General features: G+C 42.4%; 4 protein-coding genes across 7 annotated transcripts; 3 read left to right on the top strand and 1 right to left on the bottom strand.

The window, feature by feature from the left end:
* The first annotated feature begins 46 nt into the window (after nucleotides 1-46).
* Nucleotides 47-2,657, top strand: LOC6549344 (L-2-hydroxyglutarate dehydrogenase, mitochondrial). The gene is made up of 3 exons (XM_001974288.3): nucleotides 47-577; nucleotides 1,186-2,043; nucleotides 2,098-2,657. The coding sequence occupies exons 1-3, from the start codon at nucleotides 456-458 to the stop codon at nucleotides 2,483-2,485; spliced, it is 1,368 nt and encodes a 455-aa protein (XP_001974324.1). The 5' UTR covers nucleotides 47-455; the 3' UTR covers nucleotides 2,486-2,657.
* LOC6549345 (transport and Golgi organization protein 6) lies at nucleotides 2,622-7,128 on the bottom strand. Its single transcript, XM_001974289.3, has 4 exons — nucleotides 7,032-7,128; nucleotides 5,466-5,658; nucleotides 3,204-5,405; nucleotides 2,622-3,143 (listed from the first exon to the last, which is right to left on the bottom strand). Exons 2-4 carry the CDS (start codon nucleotides 5,524-5,526, stop codon nucleotides 2,641-2,643), a joined length of 2,766 nt encoding a protein of 921 aa, XP_001974325.2. The 5' UTR covers nucleotides 5,527-5,658; nucleotides 7,032-7,128; the 3' UTR covers nucleotides 2,622-2,640.
* On the top strand, nucleotides 5,829-17,107 carry LOC6549346 (AP2-associated protein kinase 1). 4 transcript variants are annotated; one of them, XM_026981131.1, is made up of 9 exons: nucleotides 5,829-6,355; nucleotides 9,167-9,300; nucleotides 9,364-9,497; nucleotides 9,573-10,125; nucleotides 10,196-10,767; nucleotides 11,341-11,639; nucleotides 11,728-11,958; nucleotides 14,186-15,420; nucleotides 15,478-17,107. In XM_026981131.1, exons 1-9 carry the CDS (start codon nucleotides 6,193-6,195, stop codon nucleotides 16,549-16,551), a joined length of 4,395 nt encoding a protein of 1,464 aa, XP_026836932.1. In that variant the 5' UTR covers nucleotides 5,829-6,192; the 3' UTR covers nucleotides 16,552-17,107. The 4 variants fall into 4 exon arrangements, with proteins under 4 accessions (XP_026836932.1, XP_001974326.1, XP_026836933.1 ...); XM_001974290.3 differs by having other exon boundaries at nucleotides 14,186-17,107; XM_026981132.1 differs by lacking the exons at nucleotides 14,186-15,420; nucleotides 15,478-17,107 and adding an exon at nucleotides 12,052-13,939 and having other exon boundaries at nucleotides 5,830-6,355.
* A 179-nt stretch (nucleotides 17,108-17,286) lies between these two features.
* Nucleotides 17,287-19,357, top strand: LOC6549347 (homocysteine S-methyltransferase). The gene is made up of 2 exons (XM_001974291.3): nucleotides 17,287-18,430; nucleotides 18,541-19,357. Exons 1-2 carry the CDS (start codon nucleotides 17,798-17,800, stop codon nucleotides 18,919-18,921), a joined length of 1,014 nt encoding a protein of 337 aa, XP_001974327.2. The 5' UTR covers nucleotides 17,287-17,797; the 3' UTR covers nucleotides 18,922-19,357.
* The last annotated feature ends 1,654 nt before the right edge of the window (nucleotides 19,358-21,011 follow it).

Genomic DNA, 21,011 nt, shown 5'->3' with positions numbered 1-21,011 from the left:
TGTTTTTTTTTTAAATACTTCGAACTCAAGTAATTAGCAATTTAATCTGATCTGTTTAAAATGCTTTTAATATCATAGTACTGTTAAAGAATGGCACATTTGCAAAATGCCAGCTGGGCACACTAAAGCTTATCAACAAGCCGAACAGCTGACGCACTCCCCCCCCACAACCATTTTTACCATTCATCCGCCACACTTATCAATTAGCGCGTTTATGACTGCCCCTCGGCCCCAAAAACCGCCCAAATGCTCGGCCCGTGAGCATATTTATTTTTTCTCGCCACACGGAAAACTTCCACGGGCTTCACTCAGTCTGTCGATTCGCTCGAAAGCGAGCTGTACGCACAAGTTGGCGGAGGAGAAGGCAAGGTCAAGCAAGGTCTTTCTTTTCGGGTTGGCGAAAAATATAAATTCTACGTGTGTGCGCGGGTGGTGAAAGGAGAAAACAAAGAGAAATGGCTCAGGTGCGACTGCTGGTACAGGGATTTCGACGGGGCCTCCTCAACGTGGGCGCAGCCACGCCCCACGAGGCCACAGCGACCCACAAAAGATCGCAGCACAGCTCGTCGAGCAGCAAGTAAGTCTCTTGAGATTACGATAAGATTGTCTCATTTTCGGGGTGTTCCGATCGTAAGGTACGCCGTTCCCTGTTTCCAGACTCTCTTTTTGGTGCTCCAGATATGTAATATCCAAAATATAACCAAAGCATAGTTATTTAGAATTCCTATTATATGATTTATTGCATACCAATAACTCCCTCACAAGTCTTATAACATTAAACATTCAATACTCACGGGAATCTGCTTACTTAATCTCACATTCTAATTTGTTCGCAAGATCTCTAAGTTGTCACGAACAGAAAGTCGGACGAGCAGACGGACATTGAGATCGACTCGGCTAATGATCCCAATCAAGAATATATATACTTCTTAGGGTTGAAAGCACTTCCTTCTATATACATACTTGTTGCATAGTTTTCAACGCTACTAGGATATTTAAACATCTTCCTAAGTTTTAAAGGCTTTGGAGGTCTATTATTTAATTTTGTGGACTGTAAACGTAAAAATGTGTTTAGATACCTTATTGGAAAATCTTTTAATAGACTCGAGCACAAAGAAGATCATTTGTAAAATGTGTTATCGAAAAATTCAAATATGATGTGATAACTTGTTTATATTCCCTCAGAGATTATGATCTGGTTGTCGTTGGTGGTGGCATCGTGGGTGCCGCATCTGCCCGAGAGATTCTCCTGCGCCATCCATCACTCAAAGTGGCTGTCCTGGAGAAGGAGCCCAAGCTGGCTAAGCACCAGAGTGGCCACAACTCCGGCGTGATCCATGCTGGTATCTACTATAAGCCTGGAACCCTGAAAGCCCGCCTTTGCGTAGAGGGCATGCATTTGGCCTACGCTTATCTGGATGAACACAAGATCCCGTACAAAAAAACCGGTAAACTGATTGTGGCCACGGATGAGAAAGAGGTGAAGCTGCTCCAGGATCTGGAGAAACGTGGCATTGCCAACAACGTGCCGGATCTGCGAATGATCGAAGGCAGCGAGATCCAGGAAATAGAACCCTACTGCCAGGGACTGAAGGCTCTCCACAGTCCGCACACTGGTATAGTTGACTGGGGATTGGTTACCCAGCACTATGGTCAGGATTTCAAACGGTCCGGTGGCGATATCTACCTGGATTTTAATGTCAGCAAGTTTAGCGAGACCAAGGAGGGCACCGATTACCCAGTGACCATCCATGGCGCTAGGTCTGGTCAAACGGTTCGTACCAAGAACGTATTAACCTGCGGCGGATTGCAGTCCGATCTGTTGGCTGAGAAGACTGGATGCCCCAGAGATCCCCGCATCGTGCCTTTCCGTGGAGAGTACCTGCTGCTGACCAAGGAAAAACAGCATATGGTCAAGGGTAATATTTATCCGGTGCCGGATCCACGTTTTCCCTTTCTGGGAGTTCACTTTACGCCGCGGATGGACGGATCTATCTGGCTGGGACCAAATGCAGTTCTGGCTTTAAAACGCGAAGGTTACACGTAAGTCTTCTCAGAGCTCGTAGTTAAACTTTACTTATCATTCCCTTCTTTCAGATGGGGTGACATTAATCTTATCGAGCTTTTTGATGCCCTGCGCTATCCGGGCTTTGTAAAGATGGCCAGCAAGTACATCGGTTTCGGGCTCAGCGAGATGTCCAAATCGTGGTTCATTAACCTGCAGATCAAGGCGTTGCAGAAGTACATCCCGGACATCACGGAGTACGATATCCAGCGTGGTCCCGCTGGAGTACGTGCCCAAGCAATGGATCTGGATGGTAATCTGGTGGACGATTTTGTTTTCGACCGCGGAGAAGGATCGGGAGCCCTAGCCAAGCGAGTGCTCCACTGCAGAAACGCTCCATCACCGGGCGCTACTAGTAGCTTGGCCATTGCCAAGATGATCGCAGACAAGATCGAGACTGAGTTCTCTATCGGCAAGTGATGCTAATGTCCCAAACTTTATAAGCAAAGTCCAAAACTTTCTGTCGGTAATGTCTGTACTGATTCGCCACTTCTGCATTTGCTATTCGAAACTACAATGTTGATCTATTGCATATAAAAAATAATTTAAAATATTGTAGATTTCTAAGATAACATTTAATTCAGTTCCAGTATGTGTCGGTTTTTTCTTTGAGGTGAAACTTTGTCCTTAATGCCTAAAACTTTTATCTGCTTTTGTAAAGATTTCTCCTCCAAGGCAGATTGTATCAGTCTTGTGCACTTTTCGTTTAAAGTTTTTAGACCATTCGCCGCATGCTGACGCATTTGAGGATCACAGGATTCTTCCGCTTCAATCGCTTTTAGGACGCGATAAATGGGCAGTAACATTTCTTGGTAATCCAGAAGATTCTCCATGCCATTTAATAGTTCAGCTAAGACCAAAACAGCAGCTCTCTTAGCGGGAACATAGCCTCCAGTAGTTAATTCACTATTAACCAGTTGGAGTAGCTCGTGGAAGAAATTCTGCACCTGAAAGGCCAAAAGACGACAAAGCTGGGCAAGATTGGCAAAGGCTGACATCCGAAATTCGTGAACAGGAGACCGGCAGCCGTGCATGAAACAGTTCAGAAGAACAGCCTTGTATCGATAGCAAAGAAGACCTGGATGGGATAAGTATAAAAGTTTAGGGGTAATACTTAGTTGTGTAGGACATAGCTTACCTAACTCCTGAGCGACTTTCAGAATAGCTTCACCTACTACTAGCCGGTAATCTAACTGATCCGTCTCAGATAGGTACTCATCACTCAATTTGTCCAGCACATCAGACTCCATTACATGAACAAGCGCCACAAAGAGGCGAACGCAATTCAGGAAAGTGTAGGAGTCCTTATCCTTGAGAGTGGTCAGGGCTAAAGCTATAATTAGTTGGCCCTGCGCTAAGGTAGCGGGATCTCTTTTTTTGAGCAAATCGATCATCATCTGAATGCCATACACTTGCATGTGGGATTGTTTTTCTTCTATCAGGGACCGAGCTTTTTGAAAATGTTGTATTTTAACAAACTCCCTTGGTCGCCATGCTCCGTGAATTATTGTAAGCAAAGATTGTACAGATTGCTGGATTAGAGGGTTGGAAGATTGAATACTCAACTGGTGCAGTTGCTCTTTCAGTTCTTTACAGGCTTCTGACAGTTGAATGTTCTCACTGTCCTCAAGAATTTCCTGTAAGAGGTTCAGAACCAGAAGAAGGATCTGATCTGTGGTCTCTTTTTTTCTAGATCGGTGGACAAGCAAGTCTTTTAGTATATGTAGGAGCTCCTTAGTATGCAGAGATATCTGAGCTCTTAATGGTTGATGGGCTACCATTTGGTTTAAAGCAAAAAGCAAATCTAGCTTTAGTTGATATTTGGAGTGCAGAAAATCTTTGAGCTCTGCTTCTGATGAAATAAAATCTACGCTGGCTGAAGATGTATCATTTAAATGTTTCCCTATGAAGCCCAGCAGAGTGAGGAAAACTTTGCAAGTTAGGGAATGATGAGAGCTAGATGTGAGTAGACCGGGCAATATCCTTCCTATATCGTGGTCTACTTCATGGTCTTTGTGAGCTACTTTAACTTGAATTTGATTTGCGTTTATCGAAGGCAGGATTATAATGCGCGGATTTAAACTCTTCCAAGGAGGTTCCTTTTCAATTTCCCATTTAAACAGCTTTTGGAGTATCGCAGGTAATTCATTTTCCATCTCTCTATTGTCCAGACAACGCAATATAATGGCAGAAAGCTGTGATGAAACCGGTAAATCCACTGGTAGGCCATCGTATAATTGAAGGAGCAGAGGAAGGTAAGGAATAAGTAGACTACTAGGTAAGCAAGCCACGGTTGAACAACAGAAAAGTTGCTGCCATAAGAGGATGCGGTTGCACAGTCCCTGGTGTTCCATTAATATTAGCCCATTAATAATATCTTCTGGGTTACAAAGGGGTTTCCAGTGCTTGGATAATATTTCTTCTATCTGCTTTTGATTTATATCACTTAAATCGTACAGCCTTCTGAGCGATAGGACACCTGCGCACATTTTGTCCGCGTTCTGGAGATAGATTTTACAATAATCAAACACCTGGAGAATCATCTTTTCTTGCGCTAACAGAGAAAATTCTTTCCTGGCCACAATGTTAGCAATAATTTCGGCATTTCTGGAAGAACTCACATTTGGAGTTTGATGAAGTGCCTCCACAAGACTAGTGAATCCTTGGGGTAGGTTAAGCTTTCCTAGGAGTTGACGATGTAATAATTGGGCCAGAGGTGCGCAGAGAGGTGTGGCTTTGAGGAGCAGGATGTGGCGAAAGAAATCTGCTTTCGATTCATATTGCCAGAGGTAGGCTATAGCCTTATCCAGCTGTGGAGAGTCCTTCTGCACACGCAGACTTACAATGGCCGCCAGAAGATCCCTTTGCACCAGCTCCATTGAGTTGGCTATGTGGTATTGTCGAATAGGCAGTAGATTTATAAAGAACTGAATGCTCAGAAGCAGCAATGAAGAATTTGCCTTGACTTTCTCCCGGGCCTCACGAAAAATGGGCGATTTGTAGAAATCCTCATGTAGCTGGCATCTAAGCGAGTAATATGATAATTCTTGGGAAGCCTGGATGCACAGTTTTAGGTGCGCCACCGAAATAAGATCCTCTTTGGCGTCGCTGTGAAAATTAATGTTCCTCGTGATCGAATGTAGCACATGTTGCAGTCTTACTATATATGATATAGTCGATTCCGCTTCGGGATCAATACTGGATTCTTGATCGTCCGTTAACTGATATTCCTGGCATAACTCATGCAATTGCTGACTAATCTCAAGTTTAGTATATTTTTCTAAAATTCGCAGGTTGATTTCCAAGGCGTCGGTAGTCCCTGAGTTATTTGACGTATTGGCTATAATATAACTATTAAAACAACTAAAATTATTTAAGAAAAAAAACAAATGCAACTTACCTAGAGCCTTACTAAACTTCAAACTCTCTAAAAGAGCAAAGTATTTGGCCGTATTTATCATTCTTATCACAATAAACTACACATTTGCGAATTTGGCGACCATTTGCTAAAGATGAGTGTTTACAATGGCATCAGCGCAATCGATAACATAAATATAAGGCTAACAAGGTGTTGACAGTATAGCTAATTTAAACTGCGCGATATGTATATGCAAATTATAATAAAATGTTTTTTGTTTAAATTGAACATGATTTATTTATTGAATTGAAATTAAATTAAAACTTTACCCTTTAAACACGCGATTATTTATATTTCGAATTTCGTGTGTGCAACCCACATTATCTGTATATCGATAGTCGACTGCACTAGCGGCGGATTGCACATCTGACTACAGCGAAGCGATCTGGTCACACCGGCCCACGAACAACTTGAGAGCAGCAGGAAAATCGAACAACTTTCTTTTTCCACTGCATTGTGTGTGTGCCTGCAAAAACACAAAGTGCGCAGAATAGCTTTATTCAGCTAGCCGATTCGACTCGAAAGTGGATTAATAAGCCAGCGGCACCGTCTTACCGCCCACCGTCAGCCGCCCTACAAAATTAAAAATTGCCAAAAACACCTACGCACAGGCAATTAATACCGTGTGAGCTAGTGTGCGTGTGTGCTCGCGAGTGTGTGTGTTGTGCTGCTGGGGCAGTAAACATTTTCTGGTGAAAATCGGGGGAAAATGAAGAAAATCCTGTCCAAGTTCGAGCGCAATGAGAACTCGCGACTGGAAAATCCGCCCAACAGCAGCAGCTCGTCGTCCTCGAACGAGAAGAACAGCTTCGTGGGCAAGGTCTTTACAGTGGGACGCGTCACGGTCACCGTGGAGGATGTCCTGGCGGAAGGTACATGACTATATTACCGCTTTATATCTGTGCGCCCATTCCCCTATCTACAAAACCTCGCTCGCGATTATGCCTATCACCTGGCTGATTTACAGGTGGGCAGTAGCCTGCAGACGCTTTTTGGTCGCCCTCGTCAGAGATTAGATAAACCCCTTTAGCGCGAGAATTTAGAAATGTGGGGCGTACTCAAACCGCTAAAGAGCATAAAAATCAGCTGCGTATCCCCCATAATTGGGGGCGCCACTTGTCGCATTTCCGATTATACATACAAATCACATAACTTAAACACATTTGTTTTTCAAACCTATTATCTGGCTTCTCTCTCAAACATTTCTGTATAAGTGCGATGAAATCATGACAACTACACTCCGACTTGGATATATTATCTTCTAACAAAACTGGAAAGCATTTTATATTATTTCATGAATTATGAATATTTAATGCTGGTGTTGTAGCACGAACACATGGTAAAGTCTATCTGCAACTTAAAGTTTCAGTTTTTACCGCGAAAAATTCCAAATTTCACTGAAATTTTTACCCTTGGCACAGAACTATATTCATAACTCGGCTCTCTAATAAGTTGCAGATATTGCGACTAAATTTGTGTAATTCTTCAAGTGGTTTATTTTTGGCAAATCTAGTAATACCAGCACTTCTATTGTGACAAATGGCTGACCGCGTTAGAGAAACTCGACTGTACAAAGACAGTTACGGTTCTGGTTGGTTTTTCCATGGAATAACCATTGAATTCCCGTAGCCACTACACATGGCCACAAATCAATTGAATCAATTATGTTAATTTAGCCAATGAAGCGGCAAGACCAACACTCATCAGCCGACTGTCTCCTAGTCTTCCGTTTTTCACCTTTCGCCGAGCTAAATGGCAAAGTTCGCCCCCAAGGAAATGGGCTGTGCTGTGTGTGTCCTTGTCCTTGAAATGCGGAGTGCTCCACATCATCCTGCAGTGCAAGTGCCTCCTTAATGGCCTGGCACCAGCACTCTCCGCCTAACATTTGATCATCCAACGATTGCTCACCCATCGCCTTTCCATCCCATCCCATTCATTTCCTTTAGCGGTTACGTAGTGTTTTTTACTTTTTATACTTTTGGCAATCGAGTCCGATTCGTAATTTTGTTTTGCGCTGCGCTGGCGCCGCTGGCAAGTAGTCAGCTGTTGTCGGGGATACCCTGTAATTTATAATGCGGAGAGTTTGCCAGCAAGGGTACATCACTACAAAAATCACATTTAACTAAAAGATTTGACCATTTCATTAAATATACCTTTCTGTGACTTCCTGAAATAAATCAGAAAGGCCCAAAAAGCAATTATTAATTTTTAGGAAACAAAGCACTGGAGATTTATTTTTTTAACTCAATTTAGAATATTTTCCAAGCGCTTAATTTTAAAATAAGTAATGTGAAACTATTAACTACGATAGTGTTTTCGTTTACAATAAACGGTAGTGTATGGTATTACTAATTTTATACTCTCTGAAATGCTGGGTATCTCTAAAGTAACACTGTGCCTAATTACCTTAAATATTTACCTGCTTTCTTTGATTCAACTTTTGAGCACCCAACAACAATTACAAATGACTAAGCGGCAAACGGTTTACGAAGCTTTCCCGCTGGCATCCCGCCTTCACCCCTCGCCCCTTACCGCTTACCGGCCACCTTGCGATTGACGCCCCTTCAGACACCTTTTCTACCCTCGTTTGCGTTTCAAATTGCCTTCTCGAGTTTTCTCGCATCGCCACAATTGTGCATTGTTATTGTTGCTTTTCATACTATTATTACTGGACGTTGTTGCTGTACTTTTTGCCAATGTTGATTTGTTGCTGTTGGCTGGGCAACCTTCAGCATTGATTAACATTTGACGCCATAATTTCACAAAGTCGAGCAAAAATGGTTACATTCGCAGGCCCGCACTTCTCTCTACCGCCTACACAGGGAACAATGACTGCATTTATAGAAAAAGTTCTATATATATCAAATTTCAAGATTAAAATATATTTTAATCAGTGGTCTATGCATTGTCTAATGGATTAACAACAAAAAAATGTTCCAGTATGTGCTTTTTTTCTAAGTGCCCACTGTCCCTATCTTTTTATTGTGTCACCCCTTCATCTTCCCCTGCTGGGTATTGTTATTGTCGCATGTTATTGTTGTTATTTCTGTACGTGACCTTCAATAGTTTAGTTTATATTGCGTTGCCTTTTTATCGTACATTTTGAAGTGGCGCAAAGCGACTGGTGGAGAGGGCTGAAATGTGGGGGCATTCTACTTGAATTCTATTTGCAATAAACTGAAATAAACCTCATGCAAATGGCCTGTTAGGCAAAACATGTGTAAATCGTTCCATGGCCAGACAGTAACTGCTATCGCTCGAATTCAGGTACCCTTTATAATTTGAACACCATGGGGAGGATATATGCGAACGTGAAATGTTTATAGTAAAGAAATTCAATTAATATCACGTAGATATGTGTATGTCATAAATGAAGTGGGTGGGAATTGACACAGATACGTGTGCTATACAGATTCTATAATAAACAAATTAGTTCATTAATTAAAAACTCTTTTTTTCTCCAGCGACTTCCGCCCTAAGCAACCTATTTTACATCTTGTATATCTTATGAAATAACATAAATAACAGGGTATTCATCAGGTTGTGCTTTTTTGCCTTTTTCTCGACCCGTTCAAATATGCTATGTTGTTTACAGCTGACAGCTGTTATGGATGTCTAGCCCGTCAACTTATCCCACTAATGCTCTGTTTTTCTCGTACCCCATCTCTTCAAAACTCACGCAGGTGGTTTTGCCATGGTCTTTTTGGCCAGAGGCAACGGCGGAGGCAGTTCCTCGGCGACCAAGTACGCCCTGAAGCGAATGTACGTCAACAATGAGCATGATCTGAACGTAGCCAAGCGGGAGATACAGATTGCGGTGAGTAAATAGATCAGGACAAACAAACCTAATCTAATAGGACAATCACTTTCACTCCCCCAGAGTAACCTGAGTGGGCACAAAAACATCATTGGTTATGTGGACTCTAGCATCACGCCCACTGGAAACGGGGTGTGCGAGGTGCTGCTCCTGATGCCCTACTGCAAGCATCACATGCTGGCCATGATGAATGCGAGGTAAAGGAAGTGAATTTAAAAATATAGTCGTCTTGATTCCTGAAGTCAAATGTAATTCAATGAAATTCGCCACAGATTACACGTTGGCTTCACGGAGCCCGAGGTGCTCAACATCTTCTGTGATATTGCCGAGGCTGTCTCTCGATTGCACTACTGTCAGACTCCGATCATCCATCGGGATCTTAAAGTGGAGAACATTCTGCAAACGGACGCGGGAAACTTCGTACTCTGCGACTTTGGATCGGCAACAGCCAAGACGTTAAATCCTCAGCAGCACGGAGTCACCGTGGTGCAGGAAGAGATCCAAAAGTACACAACTCTATCTTATCGGGCTCCCGAGATGATCGACCTTTACGGGGGAAAGAGCATAACCACAAAGGCGGATATTTGGGCTCTGGGTTGCATGCTCTATAAGCTGTGCTTCTTTTCCTTGCCTTTTGGGGAGAGCACGTTGGCTATTCAGAATGGACAGTTCTCCATTCCAGACTCCTCCAAGTACTCGAAGGGCATGCACCAACTGATTAAATATATGCTAGAAACCGATATGGAGAAGCGACCAAACATTTGGCAAGTTTGTGAGGTGGCCTTTCGACTGGCTGGCAAGGATAATCCCGTTCAGAATCTACATGTGAGTGATGCTGTTTTTTTTTTTTTTTTTTAATTTGTGGATGATAATATGATTGTTTATATTCCATCAGAAAACTCCCATTCCAAACTTCGACCTACTGGTAGTGCCGCCGTTTGAATCGGAAGCCAAGAGGATCAGTGCAGCGGCCTCCAAGGCGGCGAAGGCTCAGAATGTGTCAGTTGTGGAGGCGGGAACCAGCGTAGCTCCTCGGTCTCGTCCCAAGGGTTCGTCATCGGTGCATGGAGGAAATCCCCTGGGCCTCGGATTGCCGCCCAGTCCCTCGCCAAGACAAAATATCACATCTCCACAACCTCAGCCTCAACCCGTGGTCGAGCAGTTCCAGGCCAACTTCCCAGCTATGCCACCTGCTGTTCCTCCACCTCCTCAAGCTGTTACTCCGGCAGCTCCTGCTGCCAGTAATCTCTTCGAGTCAAGTGGCTATCCAGATCCATTCAATGAGCCAGCTGCAGCAGTAATTCCTACCGAATTCCTACCAGCAGCAGAAGAACCTAACAAGGAGGAAGTGCCTCAGGACTTAAACGTCATTGCGGACACGCCACCAAAGAGCATGCTGACGCCCCCAAAGCCCAGCGGAGGCGGTGGTCATAGACGAAACGTTAGCGACACCTCGGCCTTCAATAAGTAAGTTGCATTTACGACAAAAGGGTCATCTAAAATCAAGAATACACACTTAAATTCTACAAGTTTTCATTTTTGTCTAAGTTAGCTTTTGAAAACACAAAAGTTATGTCTTGTTAATTACGTCTTAAAGTAAATAATCGGTCAGAATCAGCAAACGCCTTTCCCTCATAAAACTAATACAATTCCACTAAAAAAGTTTCAGTCTGCAAATTGAAATATGGTTTCATAAATATTTAAATATTCTTGATGTTAGACATTTCAAAATGCATTGGTCCTGCATGCGATCTGTATGTGTTCTGTGTTCTGCTCTTCTCTTGCTCTTTTACTCACTCTCTGCTTGTCTCTTTCTGTGTATTCCCGCTCCTTAAGAGTTACAAGTGACCAGGACGAGGCCGATGAGCCACGGAGTCAATAGATTCTTTGTAGCCTTAAGATCTGTTACATTGCTTAATTGCATACATTACATTACATTACATACTTACTTTCCTTGCTTTGCTTGCCCTTCTCCTAATTATTAATTTTTTCCATCACTCACTGATCATCTAATCATTCATTTGTTTTGTTGCGCTCTAGAACTTTTGCCAATGAGACAAGTCAGTTTCTGGCCCCGTTTAACAACAACTTGGCTGCCATGGGAGACGGTCCCCAGACTTTGGCAAGTGCTGCCTCAAATCCTGGGATATATGCATCTGCAACGGCGAACTCAGCCGGGGTATCTATTAGCGAATTAATAAAACCAGGACAGACAGCAGTGGAAAAGCGAGTGGAAGCCTGGAATCCGTTCGAAGAGGAGCAGCCGTTCAGCCAGATGACTGAGGATCACATCTTTGAGGCAGAGTTCGACAAGATTCGACAGAGAGGCAGTCAAGGAAGTAAGTTTTGGGAAAGTGAGGAGTTTTTAGCTAACTCAAATGTACCTTTAAAGTTTTAACTTAACATTGCCCTCTTTAATTTGTTTAGGCATCACAGCAAAATCGGCATCCACAACTTCCACACTAACACCTACGGATCAGATTCCTTCAGCGGTTGTGGCTCCCATTACAGCGGCTCCAGCTGCAGTACCTCCTCTGCCGATTGCAGTCGCAGTATCTCCTCATCCGTCGCAGGTTTCCGAGGATCCATTCGGATCGGCGCCATTTAGTTTGCCACCCGGACTGCGTGAGAAGGCGAGCTCGCTGCGCAAAACCGGAGGTAAAGCATGAAATTCTACCTTAACTTTTTGCAATGCCACAATACGTTTAGTTTTCCGATTGTCGCTTTTGTTCGCTCTCAATCTCAATCCAGAAAGTGAAAGTGATTTGAACGTAGACGTAGACGTAGTCTAAATACTTCCTAGTAACGCTATGCTCAACTCAGCAAAGTGCCGCCAAGGCGATCTCCTCGATATCCTCCATCCAAGGAGCCGCTGCCAGACAACACCGGCAGCCGCCGTAAGATTCGATCAGCTCCAGCTATAAATTAACCGTATACTAGCCGATCACTGCTCGATCGAAATATTTAGCGTGCCATATAGATGGGGGAAGATCCCGCAAATACTACTTAAGTGCAATCAATCAATTTGTAAATACCCCATGCACCTACTAACCAACCAAAAATATCCCAACAAACTGTCTTATCTTTTGTCATATGAGTTTATTCGGTGATCGATATGATTCCTCCAAAGTGAGCTGCAATTCCTTAAACCTATTTGGTCAAAAATACCGCCACATCTAGAGCTTCTAAAAAATCATACCCCTAAAAAGTTGTATTCTTCCTGCAAAATTAGTCTTTTGGTAAACTTGTTATATTTTCATAACTTTAATTTCGTTTACTTCCAAAATAAATAAACTTGTTGCCCTCCCTCCATTTATTTAACAATCATCAATCTGCGCGCTTCTAACAAAGTAATAGTTGGTGCTGTTACTGTGCTTGATACAGATTATCAGAAAACCAACCCAAAACTAATAAATGATATATTTAAATATATTATTATACTTAGGCATTAAGTTAATTTAGTTCTTAATGTTAATACATTAGCGGTTGTGGTTCAAAAACTAACCAATCAAAAGAACAAATTTCAATTATTTGTATTGTACAATTCATTGGCTTATTAGTACATGTATCTACCCTGTGTGTTATTGTAAATTAAGCTAAGAGAAAATTTTAAAACTATTTATTTATGTTGTTGGCGTAGAGTGTGAAGCAATTCAATTCTAACGGGCGTATACATTTTTGGCAATAATTTGCATATCAGAGTTATTACTTACTATACATACAAGTGTTAAACGTGCAATTCTAAAGATTAATGCTAAAGAAATTATTATTATGGATCCGTAGATCTAATTATCGCTAAACACGACAGCAAACTCTATTAAGATTTTTACCCTCTGATCAATTTCCATTTCCGCTTTCGATAAAGTTCGCATTAAGCTCCGATCTCTGCGGATGTGGCAGCAAACAAACACACAAAAGTAATCCAACCAATTGTTATTTATCACCACGAGAGTCCAATCAACGTAAGACAATATATGTATGTGCGATCAAGTTCGAGATAGTCCAATAATGTTTTTCAAATTTTCCAAATTGATCACTCTTGTCCCCTACACACAGCCACACCAATTAAAATGTTCAACTAGCTTTAATTACTACTCTTGTTAATATTGTAAATAATTAAATGAATGGGAGAAAACAACTTTAAGCGTTAAACCAAAGAGCTGATTTAGTTACTAGAATTACCCAAAATGAGCAACCGATAAGCGCAATGAAAGCAACAAAAGTCAGGTAACCAAGACAGATACAAGCAGATTATCAGATGACAGCAAATACAGATTATATCTATATATACATAAAGCACTATATATTTATACAAACCAATTAAAAAGGGCGCTAGCTTAAGCTCAGCCACAAGAATTGTATGAGATTTAAACAAAAACTGAAGCAAAACTGCAATAAACTCTATATTATGTTTCAAAAACATTGACAAAATGTAAATCAAGCTAACTAAATTTGTGGGCCATATTATGATAAGTAACTGATTTGGCATGCACAGATAAACATTTGAATTTTTTAAACATTACAATTGATAATTAATCCAATTTAACAGCCATATGTTTGATGGAAAATTTCCAAAAATCTTTTTAAACTGTGCTTGTCTCCAAATCAACAAATAATTTTCCAAAATAATTGTTGGTTCAACATTTCAACGTATTCCAGCTTCTATCGTCGCCTTCGTCATTAAACTAACCAAAATATTACGTATACGTCACGTTGAGCATAAAGCATTCATAAATCACTTAGTAACATATTACATTCCAGGGGATAACAACCACTTGTTCTCACATTTATCATCCATAATTAGTTGTAGAGCAAACTGCCGCTAACCCGTAAACCCGTAATCTCATTACCTTACTGCATAAAAGTCCTTCGCTCTCGTCCACAGCGAAATTCATCGGCGTTTCATCAGGTGGAACAGGAGGCGGAGGGGCCACGCCTATCGGCTTGGTGGCGGGAGGAGCAAACACCGCCACCTCATCCAACTCATCCAAGTGGATGCTCTCCCCCACCCTAGAGGTTTCCAGCGAAGAGAAGACTTCGCTTATCAGCAAACTCAAAACGGACTCGGAATGTGGAATTCCATGCGGTGTTGGAGGTGCTGGCGAAGGTGTCTCTGGATATGTTAAACTCCCTGTCGAAGACCGCAATAAGTACGAGAAGCTTCGCAGCAAAGATCAGCCAACTTCCGATGACTCAGATTCCGAAACTTCGGAGTTCTTTCAACAAGACAGCGATGAAGGAGGTGGCGGCATATTTAGGCAAATGCAGATGGTGACAAGCAATTTGCCCGAAACCATCCATAAAATCCAACAGGTTGCCTATCACAAGGTGGACAAGACAGCTCATCTGCCAATTGTAAAGAAGCTTCGCGATAAGACCAAGAAACCGACAACAGCTGCCCATCAAGCGGCCCAACAACTAAATCTCATGGCTGCTGCGGTAGCTGCACAAGCTGAAGAAGCTGCCAAGGCGGCGGAATCCGACGGTGATTCCATCGGATCTGCCAGTGACCTGCGAGCAGAGGACGATGATCTGTTTGACGAGAATCCGCGACAGACGCAAGCCAAGCAACGTCGTCCTTTGCCAACAGAAATGGATGGAATAAGCGAGTCTGTTAAGACTTGTAGCAGCTCTGCCTATCATGCAGAATGTGAGAGTGTCACCACCCATGAAGACGATGTGCGGAGTAGGGTGGTGGTGAAGGTGCGGATGAGGAAGAAGGACCGTGCCCTTGTGACTGGCACTGGCGATCCAAGTGCTCCATCAGATGAACTAAGTCCCACTTCCAGCGATCTCCTGCACAAGTTTGGCGATCGTCCATTGCTCCTAGATGATGAATTGGATTATGGTTCTGGAGAAAGCAAGAGTAGCACTGAATCTCCTGTGGCTGCAGCTCTGCCAACAAATCCTGAGGTGCTGGAATCAGAGGAAGATGTGTTCGCCCTGGCTCCATTTAAATTACCAGTCGGAATTCCTCTGAAACGAAAGAGTAAGCCCAAAACTAAGACCAAGCCGTCGGAACCCGAGATGTGGACTTCTACACCAGTTAAGACTGCCGCTGTCGGAGATCCCTCTACAAATTTTGCCAGATTTCCTGCGCAGCTCACGCCAACCAATCATGTGGGAAATTCCACGCAGCTAGATGAGTTCAATGAACCAATTTTCAATCCCTTCCAGGAAAACACACAGAAGATGCAGCCGGAGGAAAGTAATCAGTGCGACCTGTTCGGCTTAGAACCATTTCCACAGGTAATTCGTACAATCGAACAGAACCCACAGCACCACCAGATTCACCAATTTCCCAGCCACAACAATAATAACAATGTGATCAAAGTGCCCGCCTCCGTATCTGTTGCTCTTCCTGCCTCCGTTCCTGTGTCTGTTTCCGTCAATTCGTCTGCCCCACAACTGGTGACCATAAATCACTCGATTATTATAAACAAAACGCCGGAGCCACCAATGAACTATAATAATAACCAGACTGTTAAGTCGAGTGGCACCAGCAGTGTCTATGTGAATGTGCCGTCTTTCTCCAGCATGAGCACCAGTTCCTGCTCCATTAACCAGCCACAATCCTCACCAGCAGCTGTGATTCCAGTTCAGGCACCTCTTCCAGTTCCAGTTCCTGCCCCTGTTTCCGTTCCAGCCGTTCCAGCTCCAATACCGGCGGTAGTTACCCATCTGCGTCCTTTGCTGCCAATTGCCGATAATGCGTATGTGCAAATTTCCCAAGATCGCTGCTCAGATTTCACACCGGACGACGAGGAGGAGCCCGTGGTGTTGCGTGATGCCGATGTGGTGGCAGACGGTATACCTACCCCTGCGAAACCAAAGAAGGAGAAGTCCCATCTGGCTGTGAGGGTTCTGCCGGGAAAGCTCACCCAAAAGGTTAAGGGACACTCGTACAAAAAAGTGAGCGCGGCTGCCCTGGGATCCACCAGTTCCCTCAGTTCCGGCAGCAAGCAGAAGCATCAGCGATTGCAGTACCAGTCCCACGACGATGACGAAGACGAACAGGATCAGGATGAGAACCGAGGAGCAGGCGGCGGTCGCAACTTCCAATCAAACACCATACAAAATTCTGCCAAAACCGGCTTCAGCAACATGAGCTTTGAGGACTTTCCGTCGGATCAGGAAATGGATCGTCTATCCAGAACCATTCCCTTCGAGGTGGTTAGAAACGAAAAGATGTTACTCGAGGCGGAGAAGAAGTTCGGCTCCCTCAAGCGGCGGAACAACTTGTTCTCATAAGTGGAAAGGGGGCAAGACCATCAAGGAGACCTGAGACTGAGTGTTTCAAATTATGTTGGCATTTCGTTTAAGCTTTTCTCCGTTCCGTTTTTAAAGTGGTTCCAGAAATAACCAATATCTGTATTTTTTGAACATAGTATTTATTCGCGTGTAGCAATGTTGAAAAGTGGTTAACACACAACAAGATCAATATCTATAACTGTTATTTAGTGCAAAAATGTAAACTAGCTTTAGAAGCGAAACATGTTTTAGAATTTATACAGTGTGTAAGTTTACCAAAGTTACATTTATTTTTGTGGCATTTTTCAGCTTGCAGTAATTCATGAATGAATGAATTAATTATTTATACAAAACTATGTGATTATACACCCACACCCAATAACAACCCCAAAAACAATTTATCACTTAAGCCAATTAATTGCATTCACTAACACACCAAGGTATTTAAGGATTAATTATTCTATCCGTATCGAATAACATACGCGTTTATGTTAGTACTCCATTTGTTTTGCATTATGTATTATCTCGACTATATAAAATATGCATATTGTATTTATAATTTATTCCAGTGTTTTCTTTGGTTTCCTTGGGACCAACAATTTAATCAAATTAAAATTGTAAAGCATCTTCTGTTGAGTTGCTTCTTGGCAAAAGATTATACATCTTTTATAAGTACATCTGTTGCTTATCAAAAAAATGTACGTATATATTTTGCAGTTAACAAGTCATACAAGAATTTCTTTTTCACGTCAACCGCGTTTCTATTTTTATACTTTTGTGACATTAAATGCCATTGAGTTCTTACCCATTCACAGTAGGAACTGAACATAATTAGATTTTTACTTGAACACCGTAGGCTATTTAAAAAAAAAAAATTAGATTCTTTCTCAGTTTTAGTATTTTTTTTTCAAGGGATCTTAAGGTTTTTAAAATCTATTTGCCGTATTTGTTTGCGGATTTATTTTGCCTAGCGAGTGAAGGACATAGCTACAAATCGTATTTTAGATTTCCAACTTATCAAGTGATCACTGCATTTGTAAACAAAGAACAGCTGAGTTGTGTTAAGGTATGTGTATGTGTACGTTTTTGCGTTGTGGAAACTCATATGAACAAAATAAGCGGAAAAAGTTGCCAACCTAAGCGAAAAAAATCGACAAAAGTATTAAAATTCCACGTCGGCCATACTTTTAAAATCACGTATCTGTCAGTACGCTCCCAGAAATCTTTGCAGTAAATCGGAAAACGTATGTACATCAGAGAAGACATGAATGATAGCGAAAAATGGAACTGGGACACCAAGCGAATTCTGGTCAAGTGCGGAGGATTCTCCTCGCAATTGGCCAGGAATGTCTCCGAAAAAGTGGACGGTGATCCACTGTGGGGGTCTCGATTTGATGCCACCAATCCGGAGGCTGTGATCCAAACACATCTGGATTTTCTCCGCAACGGAGCGGATATTATTCTAACCAACACGTATCAGTCCAGCGTCGAGGGTTTCATGAAGTACCTGGGCGTGACCAGAGAACGAGGTGTGGAGTTGATCCAAAAGAGTGTCCAACTGGCCAGGCAGGCAAAGGAACAGTACCTATCAGAAATCGGTTCTGAATTGGAGTCGGCTCTTCCCCTGATCCTGGGCTCAATAGGCCCATATGGCGCATATCTCCACGATGGCTCTGAGTACTCCGGCAACTATGTGGAAAATATATCCAAGGAGCAGCTAAAGGCGTGGCACAGGACAAGAATTGAGATTTGTCTCGCAGCTGGGGTGGATGGCTTGGCCCTGGAAACACTTCCCTGCCAGCTGGAGGCGGAGGCAGTCACCGAATTAGTACTGGACAACTTTCCGGATGCCAAATTCTGGGTCTCCATGCAGTGTAGGGTGAGTAAATACCAAAAAAAAAAAAAAACATGGTAAAAAATATATCGGAACTCTCGTTAAGAGTAAAACTGTGTACTTTCAAAAATCCGTGTCTGTTCTAATATTTTAAGGATGAAAAGCACTTGGCTAGTGGAGAAACCTTCGCGGAGGCGGCTCTCTCGGTCTGGCGGTTGGTCCAAAGTCGGAAGGCTGAGAACCGGCTCCTTGGGATCGGCCTGAACTGTGTAAACCCACTATTCGTGACTCCTTTGCTATCATCGCTTACCAAAGTGGCCGGATCGGATCGCATCCCGCTGGTGGTCTACAGCAATCGCGGCGAGATCTACGACACGGAACAGGGAGAGTGGACTGGAACCGGCGAGGAGGTGGTCAAGTTTGTGCCCGAGTGGCTCCAGCTGGGAGTGCGCATCGTTGGCGGCTGTTGCCGGGTCTATCCGACAGACGTGTTGGCGATCCGCACGTACGTCGATGGCCTCAACATAAAGCCGTAATCGGGCGAGAGCTCCGGACACTGATAGCAGCCTTGTCGCCAATGCGAAAGCTGTTTCGTGTGACTAGACCTAGACCTATTTAGTTTGCTAAATATGTATATGCTAGTAATAGATGTACCCAGATCAGATGGCTTCCTAATCAACAGAGAGTGGAAAAAAGCGTGGACGGCTGGCTGGGAGACAAACACAGATTAAACGGACGGACCAAAGGTAAACAAGTGTACTGGGGATATGGGCAGACGTTCACTCAACGATTGTTTTTGCAAACCTAGCTCAATTTTTGAGTCCAAATCAAAACAATCTCTATAAAATTACAACACATAAACGTGTATTGCCCTTTAAAAAAATGGTATTAGCGTACTATACTTTATTTTTACTTTAATTTTCAATAATGTTAAAAAGATATATAGTAACATATCCATTATTACACCCACAACTCCCCATAAGATAACTATAAGCAACATACACTAGTATAAGCTCATATACACACATTAATGTATAAACACAAAATATCTAAGTCTAAGCACAAAATGTAATCAAAGAACGAGAGCCCTTCGATTAACCTTGGACACAGCGTCATGTTCCAAAGCCACCCTTTCTCACAGATCGCAAATCGTAAACATAGACACTTGCCGCCTTTATAAACACCGACTCTCGTCCCCTAATCATTTGCATTCGACCACTTGGCGAGCCAACTGAAATAATAAACTTTCGCGATCGGCGCCTACGCCTACGCACTTGTCCCAGGATTCTCCAATTACCCCTATTCTTCAGAAGACTCTCTTCTAACAAGAAAATAGAGGTTTACAACCAAACTCTCTTAAACTTCGCTCTTTGGCTTCCCCAAATTGCCTATAAAACAGCAAGCATGCCTCCATGCAGCAGTTCAGTACTGAGTACGTTATCAACCGCGATAACACCGCTTAAGCCAATTTAACTTTCCAATCTCGTGATAATCAAATGGCTCTAGTTCTTTCCATAAATGGAATTAATAAAAAGGTTTAATAAAATATAAAACTCAATCGTGTGTTTTTTTTATCAAACCCTCGGTCTGAATTCGTAAATGGCGCAGCCGGTAGGATAAAAAGAAAAAGTTGTACGACTCGTTTACAAATATCAATCTAGTGACAAAAGATCCTTGTACGACCAAGCGTATCTTTTAATGATTGAACCACGCGAATCGGCGCTAAGTGAACGTAAATCGTAATACAATAAAACTCTTTTTATCCGCAAAAGAACTACGTATAATCGGTGGTTGTCACACAATAGTCAACCTACTGCATACGATTAATAAAAGTGTAAAAACAAAAAACCAAAAAACTCTACAGAAACAAAAATCAACCATGGCAACCGAACAAATCCAACTATTATCAGAATCCCACTTGAATCAAGCCTTAAATCAAATTAGGCAAATACCTTCATTCAGTGGAGACACCCAAGAGCTCAGTGCCTTTATACGAAGGATAGAGTTCATACTCCAACTGTATCCAACAACGGACCCCAGGCAAAAACATGTATTCTTCAGCGCAATAGAGATGCAGCTTGCAGGAGATGCCCAACGAGTGTCACAATTATCTGGAGCAACAACCTGGCCCACCCTAATGAACGCACTTATCAGCGAATATAAAACACAAACACCATGTGAAGAATTACTCCGTCGCCTCTACAATACACCCTTCAACGGAAGTATCCGTAAGTTCGTCGAAGAATTAGAAGTCAAATCATTCACAATATCAAATAAGCTTATGTTAGAAAATAACGTTAATAACACCTTATTATACACAAATGCATTAAATAACACAGTTAAAGATGTGATCATGAGAAAATTGCCCGATAGGTTATTTATGACCCTTGCTAGACATGACATAACGACAGTATCTAAGCTCAAACAAATAGCTCAACAAGAAGGTGTATACGAAATAACCTTCAATGACCGAACGAAACACCAAAATAACTCCAATCCTAACACAAATCCACCCCAAACTTCTAAGAATAAAGGAAATTATCAAAATTTCGCGAATTATGTTATGCACAACACAAATAAATCAAATCCCAACAATAATTCAAAACCTATCGTATCAAACCAGCAG

Source organism: Drosophila erecta, unplaced genomic scaffold, assembly GCF_003286155.1.
Source record: "Drosophila erecta strain 14021-0224.00,06,07 unplaced genomic scaffold, DereRS2 tig00000092-arrow-pilon, whole genome shotgun sequence".
NCBI lineage: Eukaryota > Metazoa > Arthropoda > Insecta > Diptera > Drosophilidae > Drosophila > Drosophila erecta.
This window is presented reverse-complemented; position numbering and strand designations above follow the sequence as displayed.

Excerpts from the sequence above, each read along its gene's own strand:
- LOC6549344 (XM_001974288.3), top strand. The coding sequence starts at position 456 with ATGGCTCAGGTGCGACTGCTGGTACAGGGATTTCGACGGGGCCTCCTC. Across the intron at positions 578-1,185 it reads CACAGCTCGTCGAGCAGCAA|AGATTATGATCTGGTTGTCG; the intron begins GTAAGTCTCTTG and ends ATATTCCCTCAG. Across the intron at positions 2,044-2,097 it reads TTAAAACGCGAAGGTTACAC|ATGGGGTGACATTAATCTTA; the intron begins GTAAGTCTTCTC and ends CCCTTCTTTCAG.
- LOC6549345 (XM_001974289.3), bottom strand. The coding sequence starts at position 5,526 with ATGATAAATACGGCCAAATACTTTGCTCTTTTAGAGAGTTTGAAGTTT. Across the intron at positions 5,406-5,465 it reads GAAGTTTAGTAAGGCTCTAG|CCAATACGTCAAATAACTCA; the intron begins GTAAGTTGCATT and ends GTTATATTATAG. Across the intron at positions 3,144-3,203 it reads GAAAGTCGCTCAGGAGTTAG|GTCTTCTTTGCTATCGATAC; the intron begins GTAAGCTATGTC and ends TATCCCATCCAG.
- LOC6549346 (XM_001974290.3), top strand. The coding sequence starts at position 6,193 with ATGAAGAAAATCCTGTCCAAGTTCGAGCGCAATGAGAACTCGCGACTG. Across the intron at positions 9,301-9,363 it reads AGCGGGAGATACAGATTGCG|AGTAACCTGAGTGGGCACAA; the intron begins GTGAGTAAATAG and ends TCACTCCCCCAG. Across the intron at positions 11,640-11,727 it reads ACAGAGAGGCAGTCAAGGAA|GCATCACAGCAAAATCGGCA; the intron begins GTAAGTTTTGGG and ends TAATTTGTTTAG.
- LOC6549347 (XM_001974291.3), top strand. The coding sequence starts at position 17,798 with ATGTACATCAGAGAAGACATGAATGATAGCGAAAAATGGAACTGGGAC. Across the intron at positions 18,431-18,540 it reads GGGTCTCCATGCAGTGTAGG|GATGAAAAGCACTTGGCTAG; the intron begins GTGAGTAAATAC and ends TAATATTTTAAG.